The sequence below is a fragment of the Vitis riparia genome, chromosome 11 (genome assembly GCF_004353265.1).
Source record: "Vitis riparia cultivar Riparia Gloire de Montpellier isolate 1030 chromosome 11, EGFV_Vit.rip_1.0, whole genome shotgun sequence".
In the NCBI taxonomy this organism is placed as follows: Eukaryota; Viridiplantae; Streptophyta; class Magnoliopsida; order Vitales; family Vitaceae; genus Vitis; species Vitis riparia.
Genome location: NC_048441.1, coordinates 11927914 through 11953340, shown reverse-complemented (window position 1 = coordinate 11953340; position 25427 = coordinate 11927914). Strand labels below are relative to the sequence as shown.

Here is a 25427-nt window from a genome sequence, read left to right as displayed (position 1 = left end):
GAAATGTTCATAGTTGTCTATGAGGTAAATTTGATCATCATAAGCCTGAAATGGCTGAGAGAATTTATGTAGCCAAATAGTTCTGAAAAAAACCCCAATATTAGTTACTACTGTAATGAAAATGATGTCTATTCTTGATTAATTCATGCTATCATTTTGCATTTCATATGATTGATAATCTGTCTCTCTCTCTCCTTTTTTCTGTCAAACTTTATCTTGGCACTAATCTTTGAAGTAATTGTTGAATAACCAGTTGTCCTAAAAGCTTAAGCTTGTAGGATTTGGGTTCACAATGTGTATCATGTTCTCCAACAGCCCCCTCACATGTAGCCTTTTTTTTAGGCTTGCACGTGGGCTTAATAAATTGGAGAAATAAACATATGGTGGTGGGGTTCAAACATATGACCTCCCATCAAATGAGACTTTGGTATCATGTTGAACAACCAATTGTCCTAAAAGCTTATGCTTGTAGGATTTGAGTTCACAATATATATCCTTTTTTTTTTTAGATAAATAACAATAGTATTGAAAGTGTCAAAAAAGGGCACACCAAAGTATACATGATGTATATAACAACTACCAAAAAGTGCCGGAAAAAAGGTACAGGAAAACAAAAAACTACTCCCTCCCTCAAACCTAACCTAACTAATCAATGAAATCAAATAAGAACATCAATCTTTCTCCTATAAACAATTTGAACAAGGAAAACAAGCTTTTCAAAAACAGGACTTCCAATCTTTGATTAAAGAGCTCCACATTCTCAAATGATCTTCTATTTCTCTTTCCAATTTATCCAAAAAAAGGCATAAAGGAATTGCTCCCCAAACTTTTTTTTGCTTCCTTTCAACAAAAGAGTCATGTCAACCTAACAGAGTCTCTCTAATAGAGGAGCGAATCACCCATGGAATATCAAAAAGAGAGAACAATAGTTGCCACAACACCCTCGCCTTGCTACAATGCAAAAGATGACTCCTTGTGAGTGTGATCTATTGGCCAATGACCAACCTCTTTGCTATAGCTGATCAAGAGTCAAAGCTTTTCCCTAAGTCGCCTCCCAAGTGAAAAAGCTTACTTAAGTGGAACCGAAGTATTCCACACATTAACTGCCGGGAATGTCATTGATCTCCTCACCTCTAGGCTAAAGTAAAGGGAGTTAACAAAGAAAGTTCCCTTCTTTGTCTCCAACCAACACACACTTGTCCTTTCCTCCCTCAACTACAACCTTGCCTTGTAGCCTTGCCAAGAAGTGCTCCACAATTTCAATCTCTTAATCCTGTAGACACCTAGAGAATGTAGGAGTGCACTCTTCCATTAGAATGAGACTAAAAGTCTGCCATCCAAGCCTCCTTCGTATTAGGTAAGGCAAATAAGGAGGGAAAAAAACACCTAAAGGTTCATTGCCACACCAATTATCCTTCCAAAACTTTACCCTTCTCCTATTGCCTATAGAAAAGGATATTCTATAATTAACTACCTCCCACAAATTTCTTATGGTCTTCCATAACCCAACACCATTGTCATCGCTCGCTTCCTTAGAACACCCACCCCCCGCCCCCCCCCCACACTTCAATTTCCCCTTTTTGTTGCAAACTGTCAGTCCCACTTACACAAGAGGGCCTTATTGAGCAAGGAAAGACGCCTAAGTCCTAGGCTCCATTTCCTCTTGTCTGAACAAATGGTAGCCCACTTCACTAAATGGGGTTTTCTCTCTAAGCCCTTCCTCCCCAAAGAAAATCCCTTTGAATATATCATGCTGTGATAGTTTTCATATTGACACAACATGGGTACAGGTCTAAACACAACTATAGTGCTACACTCAGCTCACATGTTTGATTTGAGGGGAGGATAAAAAAGAGAGGAAAACAAGGGAAAAGAAAAAGGGAAAAAAATGTGTACCTTGTTGCATTTTTTAAGTCACTTTAGAACAGTTGGAGGTTGCAGGAGGTAGACCTGGTCCTGAAGGGTTGTGGAATGATATCTGGCACTGGGTCTATGTTTCTTCAGAAATTGACCTAGGTGTCTTTAAGTGTCTTTAAATGACAAGGATTTGAATTTGTATATTTTAAATAAAAGAATTGTTTGCTATACTGTCTAGAGAATCTATCATTACTATTACTTATAATTAAGCCCAGAAGAGAGTTTTCAAGTAAATATCTTTACCTAGTTTTTGGTCTTTTATCCTAAAATTTGGTGGTTCAGTATGTTCAACAGTTCGACATGCACCCGCACCCAATGGTTGTCCTTGTACAGATCTAAGCATTACTCTAGTGCTAGACTCAGCTCATATGTCTGGCTTGGGGGAGGAGAAGAACGAGAGGAAAACCAGGGAGAAGAAAAAGAAAGAAAAATGCGTACCTTGTTACATTTTTTAAGTCACTTTAGAACAGTTGGAGGTTGCAGGAGGTAGACCTGGTCCCTGAAGTGCTGTGGAATGATATATTGGGTCTAGGTTTCTTCTGAAATTGACCTAGGTGTCCCAATGGTTGTCCTCATATTTATATACCAAAGTCTTTTATTTACTTGTTTATTTATTTTTGACTCATTATATTTGTTAACCTTTATCTTCCTTTTTATTTGTTTAGACTCTGAAGAAGTTCCTTCATTTTGCTGAAACTGAAGTGAGATCTTTGGCTTCATTGTACTCTGGGGTGGTATGGCTCCACTTTTGCCTTATAGCATTCAAATTTTCTAGTGTTTTCCACAATATGGTATTATTCTTCACCTGAAATATTTCTGGCCATGTATGTTTTACAGGGTAGGAATGTGGATGCACTGATTCTTTATTTGGTGAAGATCCAGCTCGCTGCCCATTTGAACAAGGTACTGTTTGGTAGCCATGATCAGTTTATACTGTTACAAATCTATGGCCCATAAAGTACAAATAGGTAACTTTCATAAGGAGTTTCCAATGGATTTATAATGTTTTTTTCAGTTATTTATTTTTTACTATTTATTTCTGAAGCTAAAGTGGAAGGAATAGTTTCATGGATGCACATAAAGAGTTTTTTTTGTTTTTATTTTTATTTTTGTTGATGTGATGAATGATTGATAGGATAGATTTAGTGTTTGTTTTGCTGGACAATAAATTGATAGAAATTCAAAATCGTTGATTCAATTTCATTGTATGGTTGCATGGTCTTACCTTGTGAACGCTACCTACTTTTGCCTCTACGTCATGGTTGCCTGGTCACACTTTGTAAATGTCATTACTTTGTCTGATGTAATGAATTGATAATACTTGCACTCATCTGTTTACAAGTCCATATAGCAAATGATAATTAGTTCCATTTTTGCACTTACTAAACTTCACTCTGCAGTTTTAGACTGTGTCTTCCTAATCTATCTCTCTTTGACATGATCCATAGATTAGTATGCTTTTGAAGTTTTGAGCACTGTTAAAGTAACAGAAAAACATGGATTATGGCTGGTGTTTCAGTTTTCAGGCTGGGTATTAATGTGGAATGTCCCATCCTGGTTAATTCACCCTTAAGTAGTCTGTGTAATATCCATTCACTCCAGATTCTGATGAACCAGTTTATTATATGGTCAAACATGGGATGTTGTAAAATGCCCTTACAACTTTTTATCAAGTTGTCAAACCCATAACAGCATGGTTTTCAAAGGCATCCTTAGTGGTGGAATGGTTGTAGAAGAGAAAATCCTAACTTTTTATGAAATCCCAAGGACAAGGATCAACTAGCTTAAGCAGATTTTTTCAAGTTGTTTTAGTACAGTCGAATAGGACACACTTTTCCATTCTAAATATCAATAATATACATCAGCATCCTACTTTTATATCCATCAAGCTAGATGGGACAGGAACAAATTGCTAGCCTTTCCTAGTCCGAACATGTGTGCACTTGCATTTCTGAGTGAGAGAAAGAGAGGTTAATGATGATTATTCATTGACATCCTAAAACCTAGGTGGGCAATCAGTCAAGAGTGAATGATTGAGAGAGTGAGTGGAGAGAAATTACAAATGATCAAATATTCACATCCCAAAACCTAGTTGGATAAGGTGGACAGCTTGTGAAGAGAGAGAGAGAAAAGAGTGAGGGAGGGCTTAGGAAGACAATATATGAAAGGTTAAAAGAAGATGAGAATAAAAGTATGCATCATCTATTAGATAAGGTTGGGGTCTTCAAAACTTTTGCTATAAATTTATATCCTTTTGGATGCAATTTATTTCCATTTATTATTATTTTTTATCAATAAGATATTTCGTTGATTTAAATTAGAGATGCTTTAATTTAATGTGAAGGATTGCCTTATATTATTTTTAATTTCAGTTTATTTTATTAATAAATCTTAATTTTTATTATTAAATTAATTAGATTATTTTAAGCGTTAAGAATGGTTGAATCTCTTTATTTTTCCCAAAAAGTTTTTGCTTCTTTATTGCATGCTTACTTATTTGATTAAGCTAATGAGCAAGGGAAAGGGTAAATTTGAGAAAGGGAAAGGAGTTTGGATCCAAATGGATACATTAGGGGTGGCAATGGGTCATATGGTGTCGGATTCATATTATGTTGAGGTAAGAAATAGTGAAAACTTATTCAACCCGGGTACAACTAGTTTAATAATCATGTCAGAATGACTTGATATGAATATAATTTGTTTATTACATGAATAACACGACATGACTCGTTTAACTCATTTAATAAATTAGTTAAGTTGGATTGTGAATGAATTGGCATTGATAACCTGTTAATATGATTAAAAACGATTTTAATCCATTAAACCTATTAGCACGATTCTAACTTATTTAACCTATTTTAAATTTTAAATTTATAAATGTATTGTTTTAAAATATTCTTTTAGTTCTTTTACTTTCAAGTTTAATTTTTTAAGATTTTAATCAATTTAATTATTTAATTTCAGTTATAATATGTCGATAATTTATATTAACTAAAAATTTAATTTTACATTTATTTATTATTTTATTTAATGTTTTAATTTTAAAATGTTTTTAATCTTTATAACGAAATGTATAAAATTTTACTTAGTTTATTTAATTTTTTTACCATATGATATATATAATTCTTTTAATTTTTAAATATATAAAGTTAGTAAATTTACATGGGTTTATTAGATTAGGTTATAAGTAGGTAAATTTGACACAATTAAGTAAACGAGTTAAACAAGTCATAAATGGATTAGGTCATAAATAGGTTATTTTGATACTATTAAGTAAATTGATTGAGCAGTCAAACACAAGTACAACATTGTATATTAAATGGGTCATATAGGTTGACACAAGTATGATACAAACATGATTATACTTAACCTAAATCTGCTAAAATTTGTGTCATGTTTAAGATGTGTTGTTGTGTCGTGTCAAAATTGTCACCCCTAAGATAATCTATGAAGAATGAGTGAGAGGAATGGTAGGAGGACCTTGGTGGACGATACAAGAATAGGGAGGGAAGGAGGGAGGGGAAACTAACCTAGGTGGACAATTTGCAAAGAGGGGTGAAGGGAGGATCTGAGTGGAACGTGTGAAAAGTGAGTCAATGGAGGAAGGAGGGAAGACCTAGGTGGACAATCTGCATAATGGAGTAGTGAAAGGGGAAGGGGGGACATAGGTGGACAAATTGTAAATAATAAGTAATGAAGGGAGAGAAATGAGAGAATGAGTAAGGGAGAAAGAGAGAGGGAGGTGGGAAGGATGATGACCTTGGTTGACAAACTTGAAAAATAGGGTTTCACGGGAATAATAATCTTTCATTGAGATTATTCTTTTATAGAGCTTACAACATATACAAATCCTTCAAATCAGGAAACTAAATCACTGATTAAAGGGAAAGAATTACTCATAACAATTACTTTCCTAAAAATACAAAGATTGACAACTAATAGCTAATTTATAGCTTTACAAAGTTATTTCTTTCCATATCAGTTTCGGTTTTCCAACACTCCCCCTCAAGCTGGCTCAAAGATATCTTCCATAGCCAACTTGTCAACTAGAAAATCGAATTGCCTCGTGTTGTCCTTTGGTGAAGACATCAACCACTTGTTCCTCAGTAGGGATATAGATCATACAAACCAATTTGTTGTCTATCTTCTCTTTAATGAAATGTTTGTCCACTTCCACATGTTTGGTGCGGTCATGGAGAGCTAGATTGTGAGCTACTGAAATTGCTACCTTGTTGTCACAATACAACAACCTGTCATCTTTAACTCTTCCAGTAATCTTCTTATCCACATAATCTCACAAATACCATGAGCTACAGCTCTAAACTCAGCCTCAGCACTGCTTCTAGCAACCACTTTCTGTTTTTTACTTCGCCACGTAATCAAGTTGCCACCTACAAATGAACGGTACCCAAAGGTGGACCTTCGATCCACTATGCTTCCAGCCTAGTCTGCATCAGTGTAGGCTTCAATTTGTAGGTGTCCTCGTGACTTAAACAGAAGGCCTCTACCTGGTGTCCCCTTTAGATACCTTAGAATCCTGTAAACAGCTTCAAAATGCTCTGGTCCAGGCACATGCATAAACTGACTAACCATACTCACTGAGAATGCTATGTCAGGGCGTGTATGAGATAAGTAAATCAATCTCCCAACAAGTCTCTGATAATGATCCCAGTCCTTTGCATTCTTGGCTTTTGTAGGCTGTAGTTTTACATTCGGCTCTATAGGTGTTTCAGCAGGCTTACATCCTAACATACCTGTCTCATCAAGAAAATCAAGAACATACTTCTGCTGATTTACAAAGATACCTTCTTTGGACCTAGCAAACTCCATCCCAAGAAAGTATTTTAATGCCCCCAAGTCCTTAATCTCAAATTCCTCAGCACGTTTCTCCTTCAACTTCTCTAGTTCATTGCAATCATCCCCAGTTAACACAATATCGTCAACATACACAATTAAGATGACTACTTTACCTTCATTTGAATGTTTGTAGAACATTATGTGGTCAGCTTGACTTTGAGTATATCCATAATGCTTTATTACTTTGCCAAAGCGCTCAAACCAAGCTCTAGGCGATTGTTTAAGTCCGTATAAGGACTTCTTCAATTTGCACATTTTCCCAACTCCAAAACTTTCTTCAAAACCTGGTGGAGGACTCATGAACACTTCCTCCTCTAAGTCTCCATTAAGAAAGACATTTTTAACATCCAATTGGTGTAAGGGCCAATTGGAATTTACTGCAAGAGACAACAAAACTCTAATCGAGTTTATTTTAGCTACGGGGGCGAAAGTCTCTTGGTAGTCTATCCCATAGGTTTGAGTAAAACCCTTTGCCACAAGTCTGGCTTTGTATCTCTCAACACTTCCATCTGCTTTACTTTTTATTGTAAACACCCATTTGTACCCTACAATTTTTTTTCCCTTGGTAAATCTACAACCTCCAAAGTGCCATTCTTTTTTAAGGCATTCATTTCCTCAAACACTGCCAATTTCCAACTCAGTTCATCTAGTGCTTCCTGAATATTTCTAGGTACCACAAGTTTTGAAATATTTGTAGTGAATGCTCCATAGTTGTCAGATAGGTTACTATAGGAGATATATTTGGCAATGGGATGTTTAGTGCAGGCTTGGGTTCCCTTTCTAAGAGTAATAGGGAGATCAAGGTCAAGGTCCTGTGCAGGAACAATTGGGGCTAATCCTAAACTAGGTTCGGGTGCAGATATTTCTAGACTTGGATCAAAGTGTGATGGTAAACTTAGATCAGTAACAGGAGAAGAAGAAGCATGTATAGGGGTAGGAACAGAAGGAGGGTTACCTGAGGCATTTAGAGAGCCATTGCCCAGGGCTTTCGATTGACCATGTGCTGGGATGATCGGCTGGTCTTTACTTCTTCCAAGGACTTTTTTCCTTGAATAAACCACAGGCTCAAGATTGTTTCTATTTTTTTCATTCGTAGTATTTCTTCTTCTGACAAACCAATTTCAGATTCAGATTCAGTAGGCTTAGTTTTCTTATTTTCTTTTTCAAGAGAGATATCAAGAATTACACTAGGCAAAGGTTCAACAATTTCCCAAAAATTTGGTTCCACTAATTTCTCCCCTTGAAGTAAATTTTTGGTAAAATATGAGACATTTTCCATAAAGGAAACATCCATAGTTGTGTAAAAACGTTTTGTAAGGGGGTTAAAACATTTGTAACCCTTTTTATTTGGAGTATATCCTACAAAAACACATTTTTCTGCTCTTGGGTCTAACTTAGATCTTGATCTTTTTGGAATGTGTATATATGCAGTGCAACCAAATATTTTCAAGGGTAATTCAAAATTAATTCGAGATTCTGGAAGTACCTTTTTCAAGCATTCCAAAGGAGTGGTATACTGCAAAATTTTTGTAGACATCTTGTTGATTAGATATGAAGTAGTTAGTATGGCATCCCCCCATAAGTATTTTGGAATATTCATGTAAAACATCATAGCCCGTGCTACTTCTAACAAGTGTTTATTTTTACGTTCAGCTATTCCATTATGTTCGGGGGTATCAGAACACAAGGATTGATGTAAAATTCCTTTCTCGTTTGAAAAGGTTTCCAAAACTTTATTAAAGTACTCAGTCCCATTATCAGATCTCAAAATACTGATTTTTGTTTGAAATTGGTTTCAATCATTCTATAAAAGTCTTTAAAAATCCTTTCTACTTCAGATTTTTCCTTCATTAAATATACCCAACAAAGATGTGTATGGTCATCTATAAAGGTCACAAACCATTTTTTTCTTGAAATTGTGGTTACTTTTGAAGGTCCCCAAACATCACTGTGAAAAAGATAAAATGGTTTTGATGCATAGTAGGGTTTTGGAATGTAAGTTTTACGTTGGCTCTTTGCCAATAAACAACTTTCACATTGAAATGATAAAGAATCAACCTTTTGAAATAACACTGGAAATAAATGTTTTAAATAGGAAAAACTAGGATGGCCTAATTTGCAATGCCAAACCATTATTTGATCACAAACAGAAAGAGAACTAATACCACTTAGTCCTTGAGCAATTTTATTACTAGGTAAATTATCCTCGAAATAATAGAGACCATTGATCATCCTAGCACTGTCAATCGTCTTCTTCGAGCTCCGGTCCTGAAAAATACAATGGGATTCATAGAAGATAACACAACAATTAGAATCTCTAGATAATTTGCTAACAAACAAGAGATTACAAGTAAGTTTAGGATCATGGAGAACAGATTTAAGATCTATTCCCTCAGAGATTTTTATTAGACCTTTTCCTGCAATAGGTGAGAAATTACCATAAGCTATCTTAACCTTTTTATTTCCAGGACACAGTGAATAGGATTCAAACATGTTTGAGGAATTAGTCATGTGATCGGATGCTCCAAAATCGATTATCCATGGAGTAGATTTAAAACGACAAGATAGAGCATATAATTCATTACCTGTGTGTGCCACAGAAACACTAGGAGTACCGGATGTCAAGTTGGATTTCAAAAATGCAAGAAGATGCTCCATTTGCTCAATGGTGAAGGGGCTGGTCTTAGCCTCATTAGCAGTAGGAATAATAGCTCGGCCTAGTTTGTCACCTGTTTTTCCTTTCCAATTCGCAAGTTTTCCATGGATTTTCCAACAGTTCTCACTGGTATGGCGAGGCTTGTTGCAAAAATCACACCAAACTCGTGATCTTTCATCTGATTTGCGCTGAAACGCAACGACTTTATTATAGCCTCCACCCGTGGTAACCAAGGCTAAACCTTCAATAGCAACTCCAGGTCCCTTTTTGCCCAGCATCACATTCCTCCGACTCTCTTCTCTTCTAACTTCTGAAAAAACTTCACCAATTGAAGGCAGGGGTTGTCTTCTAATGATTCTCCCCCTTACCTCATCAAACTCGACACTAAGGTCAGCCAAGAACTTGAAGATCCGATTGTCTTTCATGGTCTTCTTATGATTATGTCCATCATCAGCAGATTTCCACTCATAGGTGTTGAAGAGGACAAGTTCTTGCTAGATCCGCTTCAAGGAGTTGAAGTACTTTGTGACGTTGTCCTCCCCTTGTCGTATTTCATCGAGTTTGAGGGTTAATTCAAAGATCTGTGATTGATTCCCTAGATCAGAATACATCTGATTTGCATTCTCCCAAAGCTCTTGTGTAGTTGGACAATACATGTAATTAGAGCTAATGTCTTCTTCCATAGAATTCACAAGCCATGTCATCACCATGGAATTCTCAATATCCCATATAGCATAGTTCGGATCATCCACTACAGGAGCCTTCTTTTCACCCATCAGGTAGCCCATCTTTCCACGTTCTTTGATGTACATCCGAACTGATCAAGACCATCTCAGAAAGTTGTCACCATTCAAGAGAATCGTGGTGATTTGGACAAAGTGAGATTCTGAGGTGGTAGGACAGATTTTTTAAAAATCAATGATGATGGGATTGTTCAGAGAAGGTTGAGGAACAGTAGTGGACTCGTTTGAAATATCCGACATGGTTTCAGAGAGAACAAGGATTGAAAGAGAGGAAGAAGGAGGGTTTCGGCAAGCAAATTGCTAGCTCTGATACCAACTTGAAAAATAGGGTTTCACAGGAATAATAATCTTGTATTGAGATTATTCTTTTATAGAGTTTACAACATATACAAATCTTTCAAATCAGGAAACTAAATCACTAATTAAAGGGAAAGAATTACTCCTAACAATTACTTTCCTAAAAATACAAAGATTGACAACTAATAGCAAATTTACAGTTTTACAAAGTTGTTTGTTTCCATATCAGTTTCAGTTTTCCAACAGACAATTTGGGAAGAGTGAGTGGTGGGATGGATGGAATGAGGGGGATGACCCAGGTGAACAAGAGAGAGTGGATAAGTGGGGGAGGACTTGGGTGGATAAGTGTGTGAGGGAAGGAGAGCAGTTGACCTAGGTGGACAACTTGGGAGGTGTGTTTTTATGTGTATAGGGACGAGAGAGAGAGAGAGAGATGTTGATGTGGTTCAAGACCTCCTTGGTGACAATTTATGAAAGTGTGCAAGTGCACAAGAGAGGGAGGGACACCTAGAGATGTTAATAATGATTATTATTTGGGGTTCCAAAACCTAGGTGGACAATTTGTTGAGGGAGGGAGCTGTAAGGGATAGATTATTTGGTTTTCAATCAAAAACCATCTCTCCTATGTGCCTGGCTAATTCATCCATTGTAAATTGTCTAATGCTGATCCCATAGTGAGCCTGTCATAATTGGAATTCCACCATCTCTTTAATTTTTCTCATGGTAGTTACAGCTCCACTAAGCATTTCATCATGTGAATACATCTATCAGGTGCTGCTTCTAGAACCTGCAATGTAGTCCTCCTAGTTCTAAATGAAAAGACCATAAATGTGGTTGTCTAAAACAATGGGAAAGGAACAAGCGGAAAAAGATCAAACTTAGGAAATACATTGTACTTCTGTCATGAGATTTGCCTTTAAAGTTGATTGATTTCAATGCCTTTATGGCTGGTTATGCATGCCTAGTTTAGCAGCTGTAGTGATGCTGTATTTCTGAAGAGTAAGTGCCTGCTATCTTATTCTTCTTCTTCTTAATTTCTGCTACAGTTATTTCAACTCTACTCGACTTTGTGAGGATGTTCAACCAAGCCCATCAACAAAACTGCAAGGACCTTGAGCTAAAAAAGAAACAAGAAAGTCAAGGAATTGCCTAGTGAGAAGTTTAAGATCGGTGCTTCACATCAGGAGTTCAAGAACTTTCCAAATACTCGAAGAGTGACAAATCAAATGGTTTCAGTGTTTGAACATCAACCACTTCCTTATTCTCAGGACAAAATTTAACTTATCCCTCGGCATGGCAATAAAACACAATAAAGAAGATTATTAAAGAAAAAGAAAAAAGAAAAAAGAAAAGAGTCTTGTAAATGGTTTGGAGAAAGAATATACGTTCGGCTGCTCGAGTAAATGTGAAGTGTAAAATATAGAGAGTATAGTGACCATTTGCTGTAGGTGCAAGGTTGAATCTGTATTTTGAGAGGTTAGTCTTGTTCCCATCTGTCTCCTCTCTCCTTGTCAGTTCAGTTGCATTTATTGTCTTTTTCCTTTTTTTTTAAGGTTATATATTTCATTTTCATTATTTTCTTATGCAATAATAATTTGATGTGATTATCTTTTGTTGGTGCACAGATGGAGTAGTTGACACAAAACTGTTCTTCAGTAGGCAACTTGTATAATATCCGGTTACAAGAATTGTTTGTTGTAAGAAAATTTTAGATAGAATAGATTCATATTTTTTTTCTCCTTTGGTTTCTGTAATTTTTTTATTTATTCTTTTAACATGACTTGGCCTCATATTTTTATTTGTTCATTCCATTTGGAATTCTTCTTTTTATATGTTTATAATTGCCATTGGGTCATTGATTTATATCTTTTCATTAAGGCAGGCAGCTAGTATCACTGATTCATTTGGCCATCCCTCCCTTCACCTACATCTTGCTTCATTTATGATCACACAGTAAACTCTCAAAATATTATATCTTATAACCATACAGGTAATATTCAGTTTTATTAAAATTAGGATCAGCAGCTACATCATATGGTGGTCGACCCTACTCTTATTCATTAGCATCTTCATGGCATCATATCTATACCCTTCTACAAGTCAACCTTTCTCTATTATATGTATGTATTTATACATACCCATGAAACATGTTTTCTGCCACTACAAGAGAGACTTCAACGTATACCCATCTCCAACTTAATATTTCAGTTTGAAATTGACCAGGGTTTGATGGATTGTTCTGAACTTTCAAAGGTTAGTTGGAATTTCAATGTCCATCTATATTCAGTAAGAAAAGCTTTTCAGAATTTACTTGATATTGTTGTTGAGATTAATGAGTTTGATGGATTGTAAGTTGGAATGAGGTTTCAGAAGTTAGATGGAAAGCAGAGAGAACCCACCCAACAACCTTCAACTGAAAGGGGAAAAGTCAGAAGAAGAAAATGAAAGGGACAAGCCTGAAATCATTACATAACGGTACAATTCTAACCTTACAAGTTATTAGGGTTTGTGGTAAATGTCATACAATATAGACGGAACTTCATGTGGCAAATGATCAATTTTCCCCAAAATAATCAGTTTTCGTAGCTTTCAAATGATATGTACTGCTTCTTAGAGTATATCTTACAGCATACACCACAAATATTTCTCGTCCCACTAGTCTGTTTATGCCTGCCAGCATTTACAAATTAATTTATGATGTTATATGAGATGAAGCTAGTTCATCATAGCATGCGGTATTTGTTGTATTAAGCCTATGTTTGATGCCCGGAAATTTTGACGGAAGATAGAAAGAAAATTTGGAAGGAAAATAAAAAATAATTTTAGGGGATGTTGGGTTCTTAATTTGAAGTTATGTTTGGTTTTTAAGAGGTAATAAGAAAAGAAAAACATAACTAGAAGAAAATGCCAAAAAAGAAAATAAAAAAGAAATATATGAAAAATTAAAAATTAATAATTTATTTTTATATGTTATTTGGAATATATTTGATTTATTTTTTAACTTTTTATAAAAAAAATTAAATAATTTAAAACAATATAAGTTTTTAATTATATTTAATTAAAATAAGACCCAATATGATAAAGTCATTTTTTAGCTTTTTTTTTTTTTTTTTCTTAATAATATTTAGTATTGTTGCAAATTTGTCATCATCTCTATATAAATACAGTGGACCCTGTTTCTATCCGTCCTTATCCCAATCCCCATGTGATAATTTCACAAATTTTAACCTATTCGTTAGTTGTAAAGACTCAAGAGGACTTCATCCCTTTCAAAAGTCCCAATAGTTAAACCAGCAAACAATTTTTAATTCAAATAACATGAGGTTGTTGACCAGAATGAGTCAACTGCCACCAATGCCCACCTATCTTATGTACTTATTAATTTATTTATATAAGAGTGTTTCTTGGATAGTGTGCCCGATGCTTTGTCCTACATCTAGATGTATTGGGGTTAGTGACCAAAATTTTGTGGTAATTAATTTGATTTTAATTTTTAGTAGAATGGGAATGGAGTTATTGGGAGAATCTGGCCTTGGAAATTTGGAATAGTGCTGCATGGTACAATTACTACAAATCTCAAACCCTTGGGATTCCCACCTTTGATTGATCCTCTAACACATCAAACACTAATAACGGTTGTATAATAATCCTTGAAATGTTAGGAGAAATTTCCTTTTTTGTCCATATCTATCTGAAAAGTAAAATATTTCAAAAAAAAAATTACAAAAAAAAAAAAAAAAAGGGAAACACCCCTTTGGACATGAAGGGACAGATTCAAAGCTTTGATCTGATGGATATTACAACACGTGGGACAAAAGTGGGGTCCTTCAATGAAGGAATCATCCTTCTTTGTATTTGTTTGGCAATAGAAACAAACACTCCCCACACCCACCTCACCTCCCCATGATCTTACCTCTGTTGAAAGATTTAATTACAGATATCAGATTTAAATCTAAATTTTAAGAATAAAGAGAAAAAAAGTATGATAATATATTGGGGTTATGAATATTTTTAATAGTATATAATGTCTCAAAATAATCAAGAGAGGGATATGTCAAATTTGTGAAGGTCAAACACTTTCTCCCCATGATTATTTTTTGTGGGGAAGAGAGAAAATGAAATATTAAGTTAATTTTATAAAAGATCTAATGAAAAAAAAAAAAAAAAAGTGGGATATGGTCCCTTTGATCAACAACTAACCAAAAATACGATGAAAGCGCAAGACATTCGTAATAATTGCCACATATATATAATAGAAAAAGAGGGGAAAATAAAATTAAAACCATGCCATGAAATATGAAGATGATGTAACACGTGAAAGACACGTGCGGACGGTGTATTTTATAATTTTGCTAGAGATTGATTGAGTGTCGGTAGTGGGTAGGGGGCAACTTTTGTCCCAGTGTGTTTGGGAGAGGCTCTCCGCATGATTTGGCCTCACATGCCCCTTTTCCTACGTCCCTTCTGCCCTCAAATTTTCTGCTTACATAATTCTACCCATGTCCCTTTTCCAACCTTCCATCAATCGGTCATCCCACCAAACCTTCTAATGCCTCTGCCATTGCCATTACCCCTAATATACAATTCAGCCTTATGGGTTTTTCAATAATCATAATCTAGACGTGGGGTTATCTTCCTTGGCTTCTTTTTTTTTTTTTTTTTTTTTTGGTAAATTGGGTGGCCAAATGCCTTGTTAACAACTTGGATTGTTAAGAGATACTTTGCGTGAAGACACAAGTGGTATTCTAGCTAGGGCATGGTCAATTGTTAGGTGAAAAAGTGGACTGATAGGATAGTGCAATGTTTTGAATGTAAAAGAAAAATATAAATTTTTGTAAAAGTAATGATAATTGGGAGTTTCTTCTAGAAGATATTTTAAATTTTATAATATTTTTAAAAAGGGAAAAAAAAAAAAAAAAGAAGGTAATATGCTGATAATTGGTCCACGTTGTGGAGGTCCATAATGTCCTCCAAATCAGTGAATAGCAGGGTGGGTTGATTGATAATTGGAAAAGTGGGCATGGGGGTGTATGGCAATGGAAATATCGATAGCAATGGTTTCTGAAATAATGAAGCGCATGAAGCCTTTTCAAGTATTTTCCAACTACTATGACGCTTGATAAAAAGTACATTAGGTAATGTTAAAATACAATAAAATGAACCTGGAATTTTCCACTTTAATGCCGTTGTCATGAACCTGAAGGAAAAAATGTAAACATTTGGTACAATTTTATGGCAAGGTCCCAAGTATTCCTCTTCACTAAATCCTATTTTTACTTTTCCAATACTTGAGAAACTTTGACGGCCATAAAAAATGGATGTGGTGGAGGTGAGCCAGAATGAGGGGGGGACCCTTGGGAGGACTTGGCAATGGCAGCTGGGTGTGACTTTTGCTTTGGTTCTCTCGGTAAATTATTGAGCTTCTTTCATGTTCGGTGCATCAGTGCATGTGCGACTTGTGTGACTTTTTGTGTGCTCTTGGAAACAGTACTCCCCAAGAGATCCTCTCCTACAGAAAAGTGAGGGAATAAATACCCTAAACCCAAAGAGAAAAAAGAGAAAGAGCGATCCTTAAAACCCAAATCATCATCATTATTTCCATTGATCTACCCCACCAAATTTATCTGCACTTTTCATAAATTTATATCCATATCCGGAATACCAAAAGAAAAGTTAGAGTTGCTTGCAACATAATCTCTTTTCTATTTCTTTATTTCTTTCTCTCTCCCTGTGGGAATTGCTTTGCAATGGAATCCCAATGTTTCATCCCACTCCCACTCCCACTCCCACCAACCGCCATTTCTTGAGCTTTAAGCCTCTTATTATCCATTGACATCAGTGTCCCCAGTGTAGTACTCATTGCAGTTTGGAGAGATAAAAAGGGAGATGGATGTGGTTAAGAGAAGAGCTGGGACTGGTAGTGTGGTTGCTGGGTCTGTTTGGGAGAGTAGGATGAAGATTGATGAGGTGAAAGGTGGGATTAAGGTCTTCAATGGTGAAGAGAGCAATGAAGAGGGTGGTGGTGCTGGTGGGGTTCACGTGTACAGGAGGGTGAGGAGGACTGATGTTGGGAAGAGGAAGACTTGGAACTCTGAGAGCTTGGATAAGAGCCCAATTCAGATTGCCAAGGAGAGATCCGATGAGCCGTGTAAGGAGCTCAGTGTGTCTCCTGATGGAATCAAGAAGAGCCCAATTCAGACGAGGAAGACGAGATCTGAGCTTACTAAGGAGCTGACAGTGTCCGTCGATGGTCTTGAGAGAAGCCCAATTCCGATGAGGAAGGGAAGATCTGAACCACACAAGGGCTCTGCTGAATCTGGCAATGAAACTGAGAAGAGCCCCGCTCAATTGAGGAAGGTGAAATCTCTGGCTAATAAAGCTAACAATGAATCAGGAACTGAGAAAAGCCCAGGTCAATTGAGGAAGACGAAATCAGCATCCAATAAGGATGCTGACAAATCCAGTACAGGTTCTGATGGGAGCAGTAGTGGAACTGAGAAAAGCCCGGTTGAATTGGGTAAGGCGAAAATTGAATCCAATAAGGCTCCTGATGAGTCTAATGAGATTGTAGGTGGGGGCGTTGATACAATTGAGAAAGATTCTGAGGAGGTTGTTGATGAAATTGAGAAAGATTCAGTAGAAATTGTGAACGCTGGATCTGATGAAACTTCCAAGGAGTTTGGTGTCTGCAAAGAAGAGGTCATTTCAAGCGATTTGAGCAGTGTGGATCAGGTCAAATCTCCTCCAGAAGTCCAGGTGAACGATGACAATAACGATGTTGATAATGCTGTTGATGAAGAAGAAGCAGAGGAAGAGGATGATGAAGAGGAAGAGGGAGAGGAGGAAGAGGAAATTGAGGTTGAGATTGAGGAGAAGAGCTTGGATGATGTAAAAGAAATTAGTATTGCAGAACAGAAACCCAAGAAGGTTGTGCATGAGGAGAAGAGGGTTCATCCACTTCCTCAAAAACCACTACCAGTCTCTTCAGTTGTGAACAAAAATCTTCCTCCTACTGTACCTGAGCAGAAACCATTCTCTTCAAATGCAAGCAAACATCAGCCTCCTATTGTACCTGAGCAGAAACTCAAAAGGGTTGTGAGTGAGGAGAAAAAGGTTCATCAAACCCTTGCAAAGCCGCTACCCATCTCTCCAAATATCAAGAAACAGCCTCCAATTTATCCCAGACACAACAAAATTTATTCAAATCACACAAAACCTACTCCAAGTAAGTGTTTGCTTTTGTTACATTTGGCTGATCAGCATTCACTTTTTTTCTTCTTTTGGCTTGTTTCACCCATTTTCACTGTACTACTCTGACTCGTCTTCCATTTGCCTTTTGCTCCAATTTCAGACGAGTTCAGGAGAGTCCCACAAACCCACAACAAATTGCAAAATTTAAGTGAGTTTTCAGTTCTAGGTCAAATTCAATCACTCTGGTTTGCAATTTATTTGTAGTAAAATATCTCAATTCCAACAATAATTTTTCAGTCGATTTGGTAATGTGGAGTGATGTATCGAAATCTGCATTTGTCTTCGGAATTGGAACATTTACCATAATCTCATCATCCTACACCACAGATCTCAACATCAGGTCAGAAAGTCCACAACCTAATTTTTAATTATTTTGGTTTTTCGATTTACTATTCCCCTCTTCCAAAATTGAGCTCGAAACTAATCTTCTTTTTCATTTTAATTGTTTCTTCTACAGCTTGATTTCTGTAGTTTCCTATCTGGGTCTTGTCTATCTTGCCGCAATCTTCCTCTACAGAACATTTATTTTCAGGTACCCTCTCAAAACCATTGGTCAAATTGGAAGAAATCATACTACTTAAGCAATTTTTTTTCCTGATTTTCCCCCTGTAATTTTGGAAATGAAAAATAAAAAACAGGGGAGCCTCAGATCTAGATGACTCAAACCAGGACTATGTGTTGGGGGAAGAAGAAGCAATTTGGTTGATAAAAATGGTTCTTCCTTACTTGAATGAGTTCCTCCTGAAACTCAGATGCCTCTTCTCTGGAGATCCTTCTACTACAATGAAGGTAATTTAATTTCCTTTTTTTTTTTCTTTTTTTTCTTTTTTTTTTTGGCTCCACTCACTTCCTGTTCCCACCATCAATAAATTTCTAACAGTGGATAATCTGTGCCTATGTTAGTTGGCAGTGCTGCTCTTTATTTTGGCTCGGAGTGGGAGCTCCATAACTATTTGGAAGATGGCCAAATTGGGTATGTTTTATTTATTGTGTTAAATTTAGAAAAATTTAACCCACCTTTTGTCATGTTTGAGTAATTCTCTTTGCTTTTCATGGGTTTGTGAAAGAGGTACCCCTTTGTCAAAAACTGGGTCAAGGTTATTGGGCGAAAGGTTTAAATAATTTTACCAAATCGAACCCAAATCATTCTTTTTTTTCCCAGTAATCAAAGAGGGGTGCCAGTGTCTTGTTATTCCTCTTTTTCTCACCATCCCTTTGCTGTGATCACTCTTTTCAGGCTTTTTTGGAGTTTTTACAGTACCAAAAGTTTGCTCTTGCTATTCCAACCAGTTAACTGGATACGGTAAAAAATATCTCCCCCAATTTAATGCCTTTGCTTCTTCAATAAACTATCTTCTGTTATGATATTGTGCTGTTCAAGTGGGCACATCACAGTAACTTCAATTTCATGAGCTGCATTGCACTTTTAAGTGAAAAAACACAGTGGTCCCTCTGTTTACCTAATTTTAGGACAAGTAGTAAAATTGCAGTATATTTTTCTGATGAACCTGCAACGGCTCCTTTGTTTGTTGGGTGCTTTTTATTGGGTAGATTTGATGGGTCCCAACAAATAAATATATCTCTTCTCGTCCAAATAGGTCCCCATCCAGCTACCATGACTCATAATATGATTCTAATATGGTCATTTAACGGCATTGTCATACCTCTTATGCATTGGGGCTATGTTGCATCACAAGAAGGAATGTTATTGTGTTTCTGTGGTAGGACCCTTTCAGAGGAGGGTCTTCTACTGGTCACTGCCAGTTGGCTTGAACGCTCCTTGTTAGACCTATTATTATTATGACAAATGATCACATGTCTACGCAATTGCGTCACCTTCAAACTTTGGATTAAAGGGGTGTCTAATCATGTCATAAAGGGAGAATCCTTGTGTCGTGATCACTCGCCGTTGATGCCATTATTACATCTTTTGAACTCTTCTTCACCTTTTTATAAATTGGGACATGCAAATGATGCTACCCTTGTGATTTTCCGTCACTTTGATACATGTTACTGCAGCAAAAGGTAATTGGGTTTGTGAGTTCATTCCATGTTGGTCGACTGAATGCTTGTGGAAAGCAATGGTGATTAGTTTTCCTTTCCATGTCATGTAGCCAGTTTGGACCATGTAAGGATTTCACAATCATCTCGCACCTTCTTTGAATGATGTAACAATTATAGAATCTCAAGTTCATGGAAATGTTTTATAAATATGAATAATCAAAATTACTGACAGTTTGAATGGTCTTTTACATGAAGGCAACTTCTGGGTTCGTCGCTTCCGGGATGCTTGGGAATCATGCTCTCACAAGAAGGCTGTTGCAGCTGCCATTTTTACCCTCGTATGGAATTTGTCCTCAATTGTTGCTCGCATTTGGGCTGGTAAGCAATTAAACATAATACATAAATACCACTAATTTATAAATAAATTTGTGAGTTTCAAAGAAAAAAAACATTCTTCTGAAGAAAAGATTCATATTACAGACCTTTCACACAGCACAAATGCAAGAAACTAGGAACTTTCTTGAATATGTCATGTTCCAAAAAGCAGAGGCAAAATTTCATTTGGCGATTGAATTCTTGGGTCCTATTAATACTAGTACACTGATATAGTGCCTTGGTTGCAGTGTTCATGCTGTTTGTGGCCGTCCGATACTATCAGCAGACAATGGTGGTGGAGGAATGGGTGGAGGATGATACAGGAGGAGCTGATGATTCCTGGCAGGGAAATGTTGGAGAACGAAGACAAGGGCGTGGGCGTGGGTGTGGGCCCACTATAGTGGAAATACCAAAAGTAAAGAAAGGATCCTAAGCCAAGAATAACACACATCCCATTTTGGCCCACGTAGTTTTCAGTTGATGTTGATGTGGGGGTGGTTTCATTTTCATTTTATTTTATTTTTTTATAGGTATTTTATCTTTTTTTATATATATATATTTTTCATTTGTATATATATGCGTTTGGTGAAACTTACCTTTCTCTGTTCAACTAACAAATCCCTTTTTGGGGAAACGGGTAATAATTTTTCATATCCGTTATCTTTCTTCCGCAATGAAATTGTTATTTGGTTCTTTGATATTTCAGCTTGGCATGCTTTTTTATCAGTTACTGTTCATTGGGTGTTTGGTGTAACGGTTGTTTGATGGAATGTGGAAAGAAAACAGAGCACGCCAACAAGCAAGCTGACTCATTAAATCATCCCTGATAATAATTTTGACTGTAAAACGGTCCAAAAGAAGCTTATAAATACAAAATATTAGATTAGGCAAAGGATCCGAGGCACCTTTTTGACTCTCGATGTCTCGGGTTTGTTTCGAATGTTATATCCGATATGTTATGTGATATTTATATTTAATTTGTATACTTGATATTTATTTAAAGCATGTATGTCTTAAAATATTATATCTTATTTGATAAAATATACATATTTTAAGTAGAGCTGCAATTTGGTCAGGTTGATGACTAACTTGAGTTCAACCTAAATTAAGAAATAATCAACCTCAATTCACCCCAACTCGATCTCCAACTTCATGTATTTAACTGAAATTCAACTCAACTTTATTTTTCTAAGCTCAAGTTGAGTTCGGGTTGTTCAAGATAGATTGAGGTTGATTGAGTTAGATTCAAATTGGTTGGGTTGTATAATTCAAAATCTATCTATGATATTATTTTTAATGTATTTATATGAAAATTTAAATGATAAATATAACAAAATTTCAAGATAGTAGCAAAAAATAAATATAAATTTATATATTTTCTAAAAATAATGAAAAACATATGATATAATATATTTTGATATTTAAAAAAAAATAGAAAAAGAAAATGAATATTATTATATGGGATAAGATGCATCATAAATATTATAAAAACATTAAATCGGATTGAAGTTAAGCTTGGATTGTTCGAACTTTAGCTAATTAAGTTTGGGTTGAAAAAACTTAATCCAAACTCAACCCATGTATTGAAAATGATTGTTCAAACTCACCGAAACATCAAATTGGATTCAATTTGGATTGGGTCAACCGCTCAAGTTGCACCCCTAATTATTTAGGATATTATTTTAAATGGGATATAATGTTCTTAAATATTATATCCAATATAACATGCTAAGGATTTTTTAAAAAGAAACAAAAGAATGAAAAATATATTACATTTTAATGTTTGATATTTGTTTAAAATAAAATATATATTAAATTTTAATATTTTCTATTTAAAAAATAAGAAATTGCTCTTATATTTAGTATTATTTGAAAAATTGTTCTCTAATTTAAAATTTAGTAAGCACTTATTTATTTATTTTTTAATAATATTCATAATTAAAATATTTAAAATTTATAAATAAAAAATATTATGTTTTGTTATTTGTTATAAATATGTACAAGAATATTTTCTCATAATAAACTTTTCAAATATCCATAAACTTTCACAAATTATAAAAAAAAAAAATTATTCACTATAATCATTATGTTGTAATTTAATAAGAGTGCATTTGATGGTGATTTTAAGAAGTATATCTAGTATTTTTTATGCTTGAAAGATAAAAAATTTAAGTGTTAAAAGGAGTAAAAACATTTTATAAAATTATTGTTAAACGCACTCTAAATAAGGTTAGAGTTATTGAAAATTGATAACTTTAGAGTTCACTTTCTCAAAATTTCTTCTCTCGATTTTCCCTGTTTTTACATGTTATCAACATAATACTTTGGCTAGAAAAATGAAAAAGAAATTCAACCATAAGAATTCTTACCTGAAATACTAGAAGATGTGGCCTTAGTTCCTATAAAAATTCTTATTTCAAAAAAAATATAAAAAAAAATGGTATATCATCATATAGTAATTTTATTGATAATTATTTTATAATTCTTGTTATGCAAATGCAAACAATTTATAATTCTATCGTATTACAAAAAATTATACAAAATAAAATTGTCAATTAATAATTTCATAACTAGAGACTATATAGATAATTTCTAATTCTTTGCATATTGAAAGTTATATGGAGCAAAATTGTCAATCAACAATTCTTTAACCAGAAACTATGTAGAAAATTTTTAATTCTATTATATAATTAGAAAATTATATGGATGAATAATTTTGCACAATTTTATGATCATAAGCTATGAAACAATTTTCATAACTTGCAAAAATTTTATAATATTGTAATAAAATTATTTACAGTAATTATATAAACATGTAGAATGATTAAAAATAAAATATTGGATTTAAAAATTATTTTTAAAACATACTTAAAAATATTAAAAATATGTTAAAGACATTTTAGGTTGTCAAACAAACTTTTATTCTATAAAACATTATAGAAGAGTTTTCAAAAACTATGTGAAACCAATGTTTGGTTAATCTTGATTTTGATGATAACAAAACAAGGTTTAGAACTAATGATTATATTTCAAGTGTGATTAAGTAAGATGATTTTCAAAGTGACAATCACAAAAACGAATCAAACCAAGGAGAAATCATGAAGAAGAAGATCACCTCAAAGAAAAATGTTTTTCAAGACCCAAGTTTCATAAGATCTCTTTGTAATGTTGTTGGTGCACTATGATTTTCATATATCACATTCTTTACTTATACACCAAAATCATCCAATAATTATTTTGTTTTAAATATTTTAAAAATTGGATGATTTCATATTTTCAACTAAAACCTTGTGTCAAATGTTTTTCAAACTTATTTAAAAAGGTTTTTAATTGAAAAAGTTGGTTGTTAAGCCAAAAAACGACTCAACCGGTTGAACTGGATGAGGAACCGATCGACCGTCAGCTTAACCGGTCGAGGTCCGGGTCGCCCCCAGCTCAACCAGTCAAGGTCCGGGTCGACCCTCAGCTCAACCGGACGAGGTCCGGGTTGACCCCCAACTCAATCGGTCGAGGATGCAAAAAACTTTCTCTTTCTTCCAGAACGATTGTTCAACCGGTCAAGGTTGAACCTCAACCGGTTGAGGTCCGGTCGAGGTCCGGTTGAGGCCCAACGGTCACCTGCCAAGCATTAAATGCTAACGGATAGTCAACCGATTGACCCCTAGCTCGACCAGTCGAACCCCCAAACAGCTAGCTTGACTTTTCTCTTCCATAAAAAGGCTTCAATCTTCATTGTTTAATAAACTTAACCTTCCCAAACCTTTCTTGAATATATTTGAGCCTTAGAAGAGTATTTTTTAGTGTACCATTGTTATAAAATTTGCATATCTTTAGTACACCATTCAATCATAGTTTTCTTGTATCATTTGAGCTTAAAGTTTTTGTATTAGGATTTTGTGAGATTATTTATTTGTAAATCTTTGAGATGAAGTTTCTCAAGTGTGAGGTATCACTTGAGGGGTTGTTCAAGAGTGGGATATCTTTTGATAAGTATAAAGGGTGCTTGGAACCAAAAGTCTAAGAGGGTGAATTGGAACCATAATCCAATTGTATTATTTGAAGGCTTGGTTTGAAAGCCTTGAATTAGTGGAACATCAAGCTTGGGATTGAAGTTAGAGGAGAGTGGATGTAGGCCGGGTTACGCCGAACCACTATAAAATCTTGTGTTTGCATTCTCTCTTCCCTACTCTTTTAATTTATATGCAATTGTCTTTATATTGCTTATTATATACTTGCATATAATTGTCTCTTACATTCACATAGTTTAAATTTGAAAAAAGAGACCATCACCTTATTCACCCCCCGCTAGGGTGATTACTATAGGTTGGATTAGCCTAATTTTTCTAACAAACTATTTTCCAAAACTATTTTTGAAAATAGTTACGAAACATATCCATAGATTTCTTGGAACTTGAAAATTATGAAAAAATTTACCATTTTATATTTTGTTATAGCTTCAAACTATTTGCAAAATATTCTATATTTTCTTGTAACTTGAAAATTATGTAGGAATTATCATTTTATATGTTATTATAGCTTGAAACTATATGCAAAATATTCTATTATTTTCCCCGTAGCTAGAAGCTATATAAAAAAATTAATATTATGTATTCTCATTCACAAGAGCCATGTAGAAAGGTTTATTTTACAATCTCTTATGACATGAAATATATGTGTATATATATATATATATATATATATATATATATATATATATATATATATATATATATATATATATATATATATATATATATATATATATTAGATAAAATATGAAGTTATGTAAGTGTCATAATATAAAAAATAACCAAAAGTCATAAAAACCAGAAAATAAATTCTTTAACCAGAAGTAATGCTAAGTTATTATTTATCATAATTGGAAATTATGTAATTATTTGATTATATTTATTATTTAACTATTGTTAGATAATATTATGAAATTTTTGTATAATTTTTATTCTTAGTTTATTTCTATATTCAATTCTAATTAACTATATATGTAAAGGTATGTAAAAATGAGATATTCTCTCAACATACCACTATAAAAATCTACATAAAGATGATAAATTTTTAGAGTTATTTTATTCACTTCCAGTAAGGTTTTGGGTAAATATACCTAATCCTTATGTTTTGAAATTTTATTTAATACTTCCGTGAAAGAGAAAATGATAAACGAAAAAGTTATGGGAGATATTTGATAAAATTTCAAATCAATAGAGTTAAGTATATCAGCTAAAAACTCGAGGTGAACAAAATTAAACCTAAATTTGTATAGGTGAATTATGTAAAGGTACAATATATGAAAATAATACTTTTATAAAATA

The 25427-nt window shown here is 34.5% G+C and overlaps 2 protein-coding genes across 3 annotated transcripts in view; both read left to right on the top strand.

Moving 5' to 3' along the window:
- The window catches only part of LOC117925619 (formin-like protein 13), a 74587-nt gene extending 62379 nt beyond the window's left edge, over positions 1–12208 (top strand). The window contains 5 exon segments of the mRNA XM_034844684.1: positions 2583–2651; positions 2755–2782; positions 2785–2820; positions 11517–11946; positions 12096–12208. Of these exon segments, the coding sequence (XP_034700575.1) occupies positions 2583–2651; positions 2755–2782; positions 2785–2820; positions 11517–11623 (240 nt within the window). The 3' untranslated portion in view covers positions 11624–11946; positions 12096–12208.
- Positions 12209–15983: 3775 nt separating this feature from the next.
- LOC117925230 (reticulon-like protein B21) lies at positions 15984–20800 on the top strand. Of its 2 annotated transcripts, XM_034844182.1 has the most exons (9): positions 15985–17695; positions 17822–17869; positions 17959–18061; positions 18179–18253; positions 18360–18510; positions 18625–18694; positions 18959–19024; positions 19981–20103; positions 20349–20800. In XM_034844182.1, exons 1-9 carry the CDS (start codon positions 16357–16359, stop codon positions 20531–20533), a joined length of 2160 nt encoding a protein of 719 aa, XP_034700073.1. In that variant the 5' UTR covers positions 15985–16356; the 3' UTR covers positions 20534–20800. The 2 variants fall into 2 exon arrangements, with proteins under 2 accessions (XP_034700074.1, XP_034700073.1); XM_034844183.1 differs by lacking the exon at positions 18959–19024 and having other exon boundaries at positions 15984–17695.
- Positions 20801–25427: the final 4627 nt, after the last annotated feature.

Bases quoted from the DNA above. Each gene is read 5' to 3' on its own strand.
- LOC117925230 (XM_034844182.1), top strand. From the start codon at position 16,357: ATGGATGTGGTTAAGAGAAGAGCTGGGACTGGTAGTGTGGTTGCTGGG. The intron at 18,511-18,624 runs GTAATTTAATTT...TGCCTATGTTAG, and splicing joins ATCCTTCTACTACAATGAAG to TTGGCAGTGCTGCTCTTTAT. The intron at 19,025-19,980 runs GTAAAAAATATC...TTTTACATGAAG, and splicing joins CAACCAGTTAACTGGATACG to GCAACTTCTGGGTTCGTCGC.